At 39.5% G+C, this 12,901-nt stretch overlaps 1 protein-coding gene across 1 annotated transcript; it reads right to left on the bottom strand.

Moving 5' to 3' along the window:
* Nucleotides 1–2,205: 2,205 nt before the first annotated feature.
* On the bottom strand, nucleotides 2,206–11,422 carry il12rb1 (interleukin 12 receptor subunit beta 1). Its single transcript, XM_081708623.1, has 16 exons — nucleotides 11,294–11,422; nucleotides 9,278–9,404; nucleotides 8,910–9,079; nucleotides 8,649–8,782; nucleotides 8,512–8,548; nucleotides 7,805–7,927; nucleotides 7,591–7,664; nucleotides 7,232–7,439; nucleotides 6,923–7,069; nucleotides 6,717–6,815; nucleotides 6,467–6,616; nucleotides 5,582–5,725; nucleotides 5,324–5,408; nucleotides 5,062–5,137; nucleotides 4,324–4,674; nucleotides 2,206–3,885 (listed from the first exon to the last, which is right to left on the bottom strand). Exons 1-16 carry the CDS (start codon nucleotides 11,355–11,357, stop codon nucleotides 3,835–3,837), a joined length of 2,040 nt encoding a protein of 679 aa, XP_081564749.1. The 5' UTR covers nucleotides 11,358–11,422; the 3' UTR covers nucleotides 2,206–3,834.
* Nucleotides 11,423–12,901: the final 1,479 nt, after the last annotated feature.

The raw sequence follows: 12,901 nt of genomic DNA on the forward strand, positions 1-12,901 counted from the left end.
AGGCCATGTTTTTACATTTAGTCAAGCTCCCAAACCAACATAACAGTGGTTTCTCATTACTGGTTTAGGTGTGGGAACTGTGGTCAAAAGTGTGATTTATTTGGGTACCCCTGATAACTGAGTTGGAAAACAAGGCCCTAGACAAGCAGAGTCAGCAATGTGGAATCAGCTTTGTGGTATGGTTTCAGTGAATTTCTAAAAGCAATTCAAAGAACTAGAAAAACAAGGTGGAGTTTGCTGCAATCTTCCTTTAGGCTGAGTGCTAGTAACCAATCAGAATAAATCTATTTACAGTAATTCAGTATGCAGTAAAACTCATTGAGGAATCCTGTCCATAACAACAAAAGACAGTGGATTTCTTTTAAGTTTGCTACTATTACGGTCATATGCTGATATTTTTGTATTTACACCAAAAAGATTTCACCAAATGCTTCACACAGTACTTTGCAACCATAGATACACTAGATTGATAAGACAGAAGAATATGTCAAATGATTCTTTTGTCAGTGCTGTGAAGTGAATGTACAGAAAACAAATTAGATGCTGAATAATGTTAAAAATATTCTTACATCTAGGACTGGAGGCTTAATTTAAAAAAGAACACGCAAATTAGTGATAGGATATTCTGGATGTGCAGACATCTTACACACAGCTCATTTACCAAGACTACAACATAAAAAGACCCAAAGACCAAAGGGCACTAAAAACATTCTAAACAAGGGCATTATAAGCAATACAGAAATGTATTATGCATAAAAAGATAAGCATCTAGGCAACTAAATGAAAAACAATGAAGAAGAAATAAAACTAACCAGGACAAAAAATGGCAAATGAAATGAAATAAGGAAATGAAACCCTTTACAGCTGAAGTGTTACACCCAACAGACATCACCCCTGCCATGCCCACCGAGTCACAGCATGCATCACCCCTGCCATGCCCACCGAGTCACAGCATGCAGCACCCCTGCCATGCCCACCGAGTCACAGCATGCAGCACCCCTGCCATGCCCACCAAGTCACAGCATGCATCACCCCTGCCATGCCCACCGAGTCACAGCATGCAGCACCCCTGCCATGCCCACCGAGTCACAGAATGCAGCACCCCTGCCATGCCCACCAAGTCACAGCATGCATCACCCCTGCCATGCCCACCGAGTCACAGCATGCAGCACCCCTGCCATGCCCACCAAGTCACAGCATGCATCACCCTAGCCATGCCCACCGAGTCACAGCATGCATCACCCTAGCCATGCCCACCGAGTCACAGCATGCAGCACCCTAGCCATGCCCACTGAGTCACAGCATGTAGCACCCCTGCCATGTCCACCGAGTCACAGCATGCAGCACCCCTGCCATGTCCACCGAGTCACAGCATGCATCACCCTAGCCATGCCCACCGAGTCACAGCATGCATTACCCTAGCCATGCCCACCGAGTCACAGCATGCAGCACCCCTGCCATGTCCACCGAGTCACAGCATGCATCACCCTAGCCATGCCCACCGAGTCACAGCATGCATCACCCTAGCCATGCCCACCGAGTCACAGCATGCAGCACCCCTGCCATGTCCACCGAGTCACAGCATGCATCACCCTAGCCATGCCCACCGAGTCACAGCATGCATCACCCTAGCCATGCCCACCGAGTCACAGCATGCAGCACCCCTGCCATGTCCACCGAGTCACAGCATGCAGCACCCCTGCCATGTCCACAGAGTCACAGCACACACAGCACACATTGTTGTTAATTCCAAACACCTACGAGCCTAAAACACCTAAACTCTTTCTCAGTGCTTGCACATCAGTCTCCATTCCTAATGGACATTTTGCAAAGCAGGAGACACAGTGGTCATTTGGGAACACAAAACTCACACAAAACTGTCTGAACAATAAAACCACAACAAAATGGCTGCAGCTGCTAATTACCAATCCCAAAACACCTGCTCAAATTGGGCCCTGTAAATCATTTAACAGTCTAATACTGGTCACTGGTAGGTATGTATTCACACAAACCACAAAGTTATACTGTATGCTGTAAAACACTAAGCACACGTTATCAAAGACCTCAGAAACAGCCAATGAATAAGCCAATTATTTTTCATTCATGTAGCTTTTCACAAATCTCCCCAATAAATGTTATGAGTTACAAATCAAACTGATGAGCTGCTGTATTACATAAAAACAGATCAAAATGCAATAGTGGAACAGGGATGCATCTTTATGTAAATACACCAAAAACAAACAAATACATTACTGTTATAGTACTGTACCTAGAAAAAGACCAAAAAAGACCCACAGCATCAGTTCATCTACATCACAGATGATGTTCTCTGTGGCCAAATAGCAGGGGGGTTGAGAAGTGTACATGACTGAGACATGTAAGGCAATTGCAGCATCAGGCAGCTACATCTGGACCTGGTATGCCCAGAGATGTTTCCCATTCTGCATTGCCAAGGAAAATATTCTTTGCAATGTTGATGAACCCCTGTGGCCCAATATTAGGGTATACTAAGCAGAGTAAAACAAATGACAAACCTTTGTCTTGTATTTTGTGTAACGTTGTCGCTGGCCTGAGTGCCGGTGGGCATGGAGCAGGACACACAGACTCCCTCAATGTGAAACATTTATTAACATAAGACATGTAGAACAGTGGCACTCACACACAACATTAATGACAGACATGAGTTATACATTTAACTAAACACAGGCTACAATCACATCTAACAAATAACCACTTAGGCATTTTACATACATCAGCAGACAAACAATGACCAACAGTGAGGCACGCACTGACGGGGGTTTAAATAGACAAACACACATTAACACATAACCCCGTACAGGTGCATGCCTTCATGGGGGGGGACTACAAACATGGGCGAACCCCCCTGCACGTGGCAGGCCGTACCACGTAACTCTTGGGGGGGGGGAGCATTCCGTGACATTTTGCTGTATCCAATTGTGGTATTTTTGGTTGTTTGATATTTTTTTGTTTGCATCTGTATTACAATACTATAGAGTATGAAGTCCAATAAAATTACTGTACTTACAGTGAAAATGATTTTAATGTATGATTTTAATGAGTCGTGGTGGATTTCAGTAGGTGTTCTTTAGCACTGCACAGTAATATGAAACATCCGTAGCACTTTAGAACTGACCACAGGTTATGATTTGCATGTTATAGTTAACCTGAGACTTTGTAGTTAACGTGTTGCTGTGTGTTACTGTCAGAGTGAGTTATACAGTTCTGCAGCATGAATTACTTGTTTTCATAGAAGTAGAGAGTTTTGCAGAGAGGACAAGGAGTTTTGTAAGATGTGTTACTGCTGCACAGGCTGCGCTGGCTGGTTAGAGAATGTGGTTACTGTTTTGACCAATGTGGTTAAGCACCTGAGAAAAATGTAAAGATAAGTTTTTTATATATCACCTCTCACAAACCCACTCATTTGATCATCTCCCTTTTGTATTTCATAATCATCATATTGTGACCTATTCCTTTTACTCAGTCATGTAGAATTGTTTAATCTACTCATTGAAGAAAAAAAAAAAATCTAACACGTTTAGTTATAAATACCTCACAAATGTACAAATGTGGCTTTATATCTCCATTATATCTCCATGTGGGGTAGTTTCAATGTGAAACTACCCCACATCCCAAATCTGATATACTTTATTCATTTCTATTGAAGTTTATATTCATGTACTATGAATAAAACTATCTCTGATCTGTGGTGAGATAGGTACCGTGCAATAAATACACATCAGCATAGTAACATTCAGGAGCACCTCTGCATGGAGTAACCCCCATGCCACAGAAACCTCATTGTTACTGTAATTATCAGTATATTCCAGGATTGATATGGAAATTCAGGTTTTTTTTCTCTTCTTTCTGTTATGTAAAAAACAAAAACTCCAGTAAAGGTAACATCCTTGAAGCTAAGCAGTTTTACTCATCAACAGAAAAGCACTACCCATGTAAATGAGACCACAATGAGGTCATATGGTGAGTATGCACTGCAACCTCCACCGGTTTCCTGAGAATTTTGAAGCTGCTTCTCAGAACTTGGTCATTTCCGTGCGTTAAGTAACACAAAAAAAACAACATGGTGACATTTGACCATTTTTGCTTACAGTTTGCTTTAGGTGTACAATTGACAACACGCACTGACATGGCCAATGCAAATTAGCACCTAAGAGAAGCTCTAATCTTTTGTGAACACAGCACTTCTGATTTCTCCACATCCTGGAACCATTCATGCATGCTCACATGACTGTTTATTTGTTTATAACTGTAATTGGTAAAATTTCCAATAAACACTCAAGATACCTGCAGTGATGTCACCTCATTCTCCAAGCCTTTGTTTTCCAAGGAAAGGCCATCTCTGTATAAGAGAACGCTGACCTCTTCATTCACCTCCCTCTGGTTTTTTTCTGCTGCCAACTGGGGGACCGTGAGCCTCAGTGTCTTCCCTTTACAAATAATGTTTGGAAAGGAACTGGATTGGTCAGCAGAGTGTAAATCAGTAAAATGTGCTTCAGTCTCTTCATCCTCCTCCTCTTCACAGACTCTGAGGTCACAGTCTCGCAGCAAGGTGCTTTGCTCATGGTTGGGTCTGTGACTGTGTTTCTGGTACAACAGAATCACATTGTGCACCTCCTCACTCGCCACACTCATGTCCTGCAAGAACGACCAACTGTGAGCATCTTCTACCTAATTATACTGCCCTACACACACACACACACACACACACACACACACACACACACACACACACACGCACACATGCACGCACACACGCATACACACAAACATGCACATGCTTGCATACATGCACATACGCACAGACCACCTGTTGAATTTCATGTTTGCATAAATGTCCTGCCACATTGTAATGATATATGCTTGCTTCATTTTATTCATTTATACATTTATTTAATGACCACATATGGAAATACTTGTGATGATTTTCACTCATTGGTATATAGAGCATGAAACTAAAGGTTTAAAACACCCAATCATACATACACTAAAAAAACAACATAATTACAAATCAGCGCTTCTAACCTGATTATTTAGATGATAGGAAGGTGTGACACTAATCACAGGGCTTGGGATAACTGGTAACAGCTTACTCCTTAGCCTGCAAAATAGATCAAACACTTAAACACATTGCACCGAAAAGCTAGCCTGGGAATTACCCCAACAGCCTGGCATCCTGAAATGAAAAATATATGTTATATGTATATTTTATAGAATAAAAATGTCACCATACTATAACAAAGATTTGTGAAGGAGGTAACTACTAAGAAGCTGGTGTCTTGCTCACCTTTTTATTACAACAGAGAATGCAACTGAAATCAGAAGCAAAACTGCACAAACAGTTAAGATGATCGTGTTCCTCCTTGACAACCCTGATTAGAGAGTGGATCCTGATGATTTGTTTTGCCTTTTACAGAAGCTGCACAGAGCTGCACAAAGCTGAAGCTATTTCACAGAAGTAATACGATCAAAGTCTTATGTTACAGTAAGTGTCGATTACCATCCATATTTCATACATTAATGGCAAAAATAATAAGACATGTACCATAGTGGATCGTGAAGAAATTTGCAGTAGAATTAGGGCCTGCCCCTATTTTTGTTTGTCCAGCGATGTGGACTGTGTAAGAGGACCCTGCATCAAGGTTCCTAAGAAGGAAACTAGTTTGATTTGCTGGCACTTCATGGTAAGCTGAGAGAAGCAAAAGAAGTTACATTAAAGAGCGAAAGTATTCAAAATTCTGAAAAAAAAAAACATGCAATAACTATTGTTTTTCCAATTTTTCAAATTGCAATTTTCAAACTGAAGTTCCTCCCTATAATAGAGTTAGCAAGCAAACATCAGGTTAAACACAACTGATCTACAGTAATGTGTAAAAGTCTTAGGTCACCATTAGATTTGTTGTTTGAGCAATTATATAATGTCCCTTATATAATTATTTATCTATAATTTCTACAACCAGAAAATGCAGGAAATTTGTATGCAGCATTTAAAAAGCAGGAATAAATCAGAATAAACAGCTTCTATGAGCTACAGAAGCAAGTATTTAATGTGACCTGCCCTTACACTTGAGCAATATGAAGAACTTGGCTCTCTTGAATGGAATGGTACCAGAAGATTTCTTCAGAAAACTTTAAAACAGTCTCCCCATATGAGTTCAAGATGTGCTTAGTATCATGAGAGGTCACAGTACTGATTTTTGCCTGTAGAAGCCATTTTGTTCTGAAAATTGTGCTTTTTTTGTGCATAATGTTGTGTACATATTTCCTGTATTTTCTGTTTATATATTTAAAAAGAGAAATAAATATATATGCTCATTACACCATTGTTAAAACAACAAATCTAATGGTGGCCTAAGACTAAAACTTTTGCACAGTACTATATACTGCTGCTACTGATCAAACTGTAATGTCCACACCCTGAAACTCTCACCTGCTTCTCTGTGGCCTTCCTTTGAGATCCATATTACATAGTGCTGCATGAAACCTTGCTGGTCCTGAACAGGAATGGATCTCCACCTCAGCACCACTGAATTATGTGTCTCATTTAAAATTGTGATATTCTGTGGACGTGCAATTGGTGCTGACAAACACGAAAACAAAAACATCCTTGTAATTATGATGACTTTTTTCTTTTCGCTGTCACTACAGGTGCAATTGTCAGAGTTCTGTATGAAACCTACCTCCTTCTGCAGAATAAATGGGGCACATGAAAGTTGTGCGTCGTCGCTGGTTACGTCCAGTGTCAAGAAAGTAGTAATAGCGCACAAATTCCTTCATATCTAGATTCAGAATTATAAGATAAATGGTCAGATAACACACAAATACAATGTGTATGCATATATGATATGCATTTTTGTGTGTTTCGTTGGTGTAACATTTTCCTTACGTTTTTTAATGTCTTCAATTGTATCAGAACTCGAGGTGTGTACATTTACTGGCCGTGTCTCTCCATCTATAAGCTTATACCACTCCAAGCAGTGTGTTCGATTAGTATAAGCACGTCTTCCTTGTGATACCACATTGGTGTGACAGTCTTTGAGAGACATACATGTGTACAGAGAGAGATGAAATATTTTTATACAAGAGCTTGGTTTTTTCCTTCCTTTCAGACCTTCTGTCTTTTAAACCTATACTGACACATGCACACACACACACACGTAAAAATATACTCACACATTTCAAAAAGTGAACTTACATTTTAAATGTTCAACAGGGGGAATGATGATCTGTTGAGAAGGTGAGTTCCCTACATTGTTTATTGCAACAATAGAAACTCTGGCTTCAGAGTAAGTTATTAACATCTTATAAAAGGTGTTCTTAGTGGTTTTGGTTTTCCTTTCACAAGGTAGCGCCAGAGTCAGTTTGTAAATGACACCCCCCAGAGCAGTTTCTGCAGGCGGCACCTGAGAAAAAAACAAGCAAAATATTCATACATTTCTCCATTCAACTTTTTTTTTAAATGTTGCTTCTATCCAATTCAGTGCAGCTTCTAAAATTTCCTGAATATCTAGGTTTAACTTCACATGCTTGTTTTGTACTTGGTGAAAAACTTACATTCCAGCTGAGTATAATGGCTCTTTTCCCTTCAAGCTTTTTTTCTGTCCAGTTGACAATAGGCTGCTGAACTTCTGTAAAATGACATGTTGACTTACTATGCATCAGACACTAGCAGTAAGTGCCAATTGCACCCTCTTGACTCAGTTTTTGTGGGTTGGCAACCAGACTGAGGTCAAATAATCTGGCTGTAACAAGCTGGCCGCACACTCACCAAGGGGAATGTCAACAATATGGCTCCAGTCACTCCACAGGATGCTTTGCTTGGCCCGGCGCTTGACTTGCACCTGGTACACTGAATAATGGTCTAGGCGTAGTGTGTAGGAATCCAGTGTAACTGTAGCAAGAGAAACACATTAAATTAACAATTAAACATATGAAGATAATTAATTCCTTAACTGTAAGTATTCATCTTGTTGAACACCTAGATTAATTTTCTGTTTCTAACGCATAAAAATGTGGTCCCCTGTAGATTCTCTGTAGTTGTATTTGTGTATAGTGTGACTAGCATTCTCCTGAAAATGCAACTGAAATCTAAATGAAATACAATAGATTATATTACCTTAAATCTAACCCCTAAATCTAACCCCAGCCCTAATCTTAACTTCAACCCAAAACCTAAACCTAATTCTAACCTAACCCTAACCTTAAGCCTGTTGAAAATCTCCTGAGTTACAACCTACAGTTTGTTAGCTATTTTGCATCTGTAAATAATCTACAGGGACTATCAAAATAAAATGTAACCAAAAATGTTATTAGGTGCTCCATAACATTCTTAGTGGTGAGCTCACAGAGCTATGTATTAGAATCTGTATTTTGCCTAATGGTGAATTAGAGGACACTGAACAGTTCTGTACAGATATTAAAAACGTGCTTGGCTATTTTTAAACATTGATCAAAATAACAAGTGAAGAACCAAACCTTCATTCTTTATGCTGTCCTCAGTCACAAATGTTTCCTGCAGTTTTTATAATACAATCCATTAGCAAATGTTTTATCTCCTTAGAAGACCACAATAGACAAGGTCTAAATGTTTCATTTAAAGGGATTGGACTTACATTTTGCCATGAAGCATTAATCTTCTTCCATCTGATCTCATGATCAGCACCTTTATTGTCTGCTCTGAGCCATCTTAGTGTAAGAGTTCCAGCTGACCTTGTCATGTTCTTTATTTGAACAGCACTGTATTTGACTGTTAATAAAGTGAAAAAATGCAAGTGAAATAACAACCTTCCATACTTTCAACTTCAGAATATTCTGCAATGCCTCTTGCTTTTGTAAGTATGTAATGGTTTAGTTCAATTTAGTTCAAGTCCTACCTGAGTTAATAAGGGTCACAGAAAATTTGGGCGAGGTGCAAATCTTGGTGCCTTCTTGCCTCTGTACCCATATCTCCAATGGACGTGTAGTAATTAGACTTTCTACAGGCAGGTCTCTGTACAATGAACCTCGAACTTCAAATCGGCTATTGTATGAGGAACTGGCTGAACTAATGAAGAACATCAAGAACACAACAGTGTGAAGGAGAGAAAGCTAACTTTATGCAACTTAAAGGGCACAATTCCCTTGTATGCTAAGGGACTGGCCTGAGTCCTCAAATATCCATCAGAAAGGACAGTAGTATGTTTCTGTGTGCTGGTGTCAGTATAGTCATAGAGAGTGATAACTTATAAAATTGTTTACTTACTTAATGAAAATAGTATAATTAACATTTTGAGAAGTGTCTTGGTCCTTCCATTCACAAAAGAAGTCCTCCTGAGGTTGAGTATTGTTCTTGTAACACAGTGGACTCGAGGACACACTGCATGCTGTGTCTATAATGGTAGGTTCAGAAAAGATCATTCTATACTCTCTTTACATGCTAATAGCTATAATTAAAGTAATGCATGCATCAGCATGGATGTGTAACAGCTCTGTCTTGCTGGAGTTCAGTTTTAGGTGATGGACAGCCATCCATTATAAGATGTCAGGTAGATCCATCAGCTAGATGCCAAGATCCAATCTTTTTTGCAAGGATTTTTTTTTTTTTTTTTTTTTTTTTGGGATTGGTGATTGGTTTTGTCTCTGTAATTAACAACTAAACATTTCAAAGCAGTTCAAATGTATTAAACAATCAGTAAAAATCTGTACAGGATATTAGTTCTTTCTTGCCTGTCTATTAATTTGTATGTACACACAGCACAAAGCAGTGAAGACTGCATGCCTTTGGAGAAAGACTTGTATGGAGGGTGTGGGTCTGAAAGTCATCTGGTAGAATGACTCTGGTGGAATTCAGTAAGAAATTTAAGTCAGAAGGTAGCCTTAGTCCGAGGTCTGGTGAATGCAATTTCCATAGTCTATTATATGTTCATTACACAGGCTTAACTGTGAATACAGCCTTTAGATATTTGGTAGTGTCTACATATCTGCTGGGCCAGCCCTGCAGCGAAGCATCTTGTTTCACTACAAATTAAACAAAGAAATAACAAATATGCAGGATAATTCAAAATTAGGATCCTAACTTTATTAAAGAGGTGTGGATATTAGTAAAAGAGGTGGCGCTACAAGTCTAGGCTGTCATCGCATCCAACTGAATATCCTGGTGTAGGGTCCTACCACTGTTACACTGATGACACTCACGCCATCCTCACCTGTTCTCCTGTACAACATCAGGAGGATATGGCCATTTCCTTGCAGAGAAGCCACCCAGTTCCTTGTGTAGTCCCTTGTCATCTCAAGGCTTGACTACTGCAACTCATTCTTGGCAGGTTTCCCTGTACATTTCGCTATAGGCCCTTGCAGCTGATACAGAATGCAGCTACATGAGTCGTATTTGATTTACCCACATATCAGTCCAATGCTCTCCATTCTTTCACTGGCTTTCTGTGGATGCCTATATTAAATTTAAAACGCTAAGGCTTGCCTTCACAGCCAAAAATGGACCAGCCCTCCATCTGTCTGAAAGCACGGGTCTTACACTACACTGTACCTCCCACCCTTCATGCCTCATGTACAGCTCATCTTGAACCACTGCCCTTCAAAAGAATGGAGACACACCTCAGCTCTTTTCTGCACTAGCCCCCAGCTGGTGGAATGAGATTCATAACACGTGAGTTTATAACATTCCCTGCTGTCTTCAAGCATAGTCTCATGAACTCTTGAAAATGGATTTGAATGACCCTTAAGCATTTGACTGAATACTGGACTGACTTTGTTAGAGCACCATGAGGATAACTTCTGTGGAGACTACATAAACACTTCTGTAAGCTGCTCTGGATGAGAGCGTGTGCTGAACTCTGTAAATGTAAATGTAGGGAATTTGAAAATGAAATGTTTGGTAGCATTATTTTAAAACAAAATGGAAATAAATCCTCTGCAGGCTTGTACTCATGGTCAGCAGAATGTTTGATGTTTTTGATTTGGATTTATATGAATAGCTAGATCAAGCTAGGATAAAACATTCAGTACAATGCATAAAACGTACAGCACAAAGTCACGCAGACTTTGGTTGAACATGCAATTCTCTATATTTCTCCAAAGTTGAAAACTCTGTGGCACAACTTTATAACTAGGATCCTTTACACATAAACTCTGTGAGGCATATATTTCAGAACTGATTAGCGAGCATATCAGCAACATCTGCCTTCTGCAGTGTCAGAATGTCACAGAGTGTCATTCTTATGGACCAGTGGCAGCTTTGAGAAAGCACTAGAGACAGACATACCTTCAGCAATGGACCCAGCCAAAATGAGCACCAGAAGTCCAATAGCTCCCATGGCCTCCAGCATCCAAAGGCTTTCCAGTAGCTGGCAACTGAAGCATCAGAGCTAGCTGTTCGTTCTCTCTCTCTGACTGAAACTAAATGGGCAATTCATGTCTGTTTTTGCTTTCTCTAAAGTACAAACAGCTAAGCACATGACCACAAACCACACAACACGCTGAGGAGGGGACTTTCACAGTAGTTCAAGAGCTGTGACATACCTTTAGGTGACACAGTTGTACATGTTTAGCAACTCACAGGTTATTTTCAGAAATACAGCTAGGGCAGCTGCACTGTTGAGATGCTGAAGGTTGCAATTATCTGCCTATTGCAATGAATTTTAAAGGCTCATTTAAGTCAACCCCCTTTTTTTAAGTGTATTAGAAAGGTTTAAAGTAATTAGGATTTGACACCTGAAACCTGTTTTCATATCCTCATTCAAGACCAAATCCTCTCTCATTTTGAAGAGCCTCCTACCATTACAGTAAAATTCTCTGTCCCTAATATTAGTGTAAACTCATGACTAAATTTAAAAAACACTTTTTAGTTGGATTATAATCCCCATGATAGTTGTGGATGTCATGGTCCCTTAAAAAATAAAACCAACATCAAAACACAACAAAAGTCACATCAAAGCCAGATAAACATCACATAACCTGTTCCTTAATGATATTTACTGTAATGCTTAAAATGCTACCCCAAGTTTTGAATGTTCATTTTCAGTTCAGGAAGATCTCATAAGGACTTATTCTGGTTCTTTTCCCCTTTTGGCTCAGCTATAAGGAGTTAAAAGCAACTTTTTATAGGTTTATAGGCCTTTTTGTGTTTAAAAACTGTGTTTAAAGAGAAAAGTCCTATAAGCCTATAAAATAAAGGAAGTTTCAGATTTCACTGATAAGGCTTAAACATTGAGTGATGTTAATTCACTTGATCCATGGTACTGAATCCCACATCCCACTAACATTAAAAAGTAGCCAAAGAAAACCAATCTTTTCCATTGAAGATACAGGAACAATGAAACAAAGTACATGATTGTTTTAGAAAGGTGGGGAGATGTGCTGGTCTATAATGCACATCCTAACCTAAACACACATCTCTGCAATTCAGCACATACAGCAACACATCACACGCCTTTGCCTGCTGCATGTTTGATGACATTTGATGTTGTACCTGGCCCAGTCTCTTCTACAGTTGTGTTTCACCTTCACTTTCTGTTATAAAGTACTTTCCATTTCTTTGAAATCAGTCACATGTAAAGGCTGCACCTATTTTTGAAGTCACCTGTTCTGTGTGTGCTGCAGAACCATAGTATATGCAACAACAGCAAAAAAAACCTGTACCAAGCTAACATTAAATAGATAAACTGAAACGCAGTGGAGGATGTACACAGAACAGTAGGAGACCAGTATGCTTCATTTAAAAGCATAGCAGGGATCACATTTATCCTTACTTCATTGATATAAACCAATAGGTGTGTTTCTGAATTGCATTTATTGCAATATTGCCAATGAATATAATATAACTCATCTCTGTATCTGCCTGTGTACCCTTTTCATATGGTGGCACCTATAT

Source organism: Electrophorus electricus, chromosome 26, assembly GCF_041902795.1.
Source record: "Electrophorus electricus isolate QZ-2024a chromosome 26, ASM4190279v1, whole genome shotgun sequence".
Classification (NCBI taxonomy): domain Eukaryota; kingdom Metazoa; phylum Chordata; class Actinopteri; order Gymnotiformes; family Gymnotidae; genus Electrophorus; species Electrophorus electricus.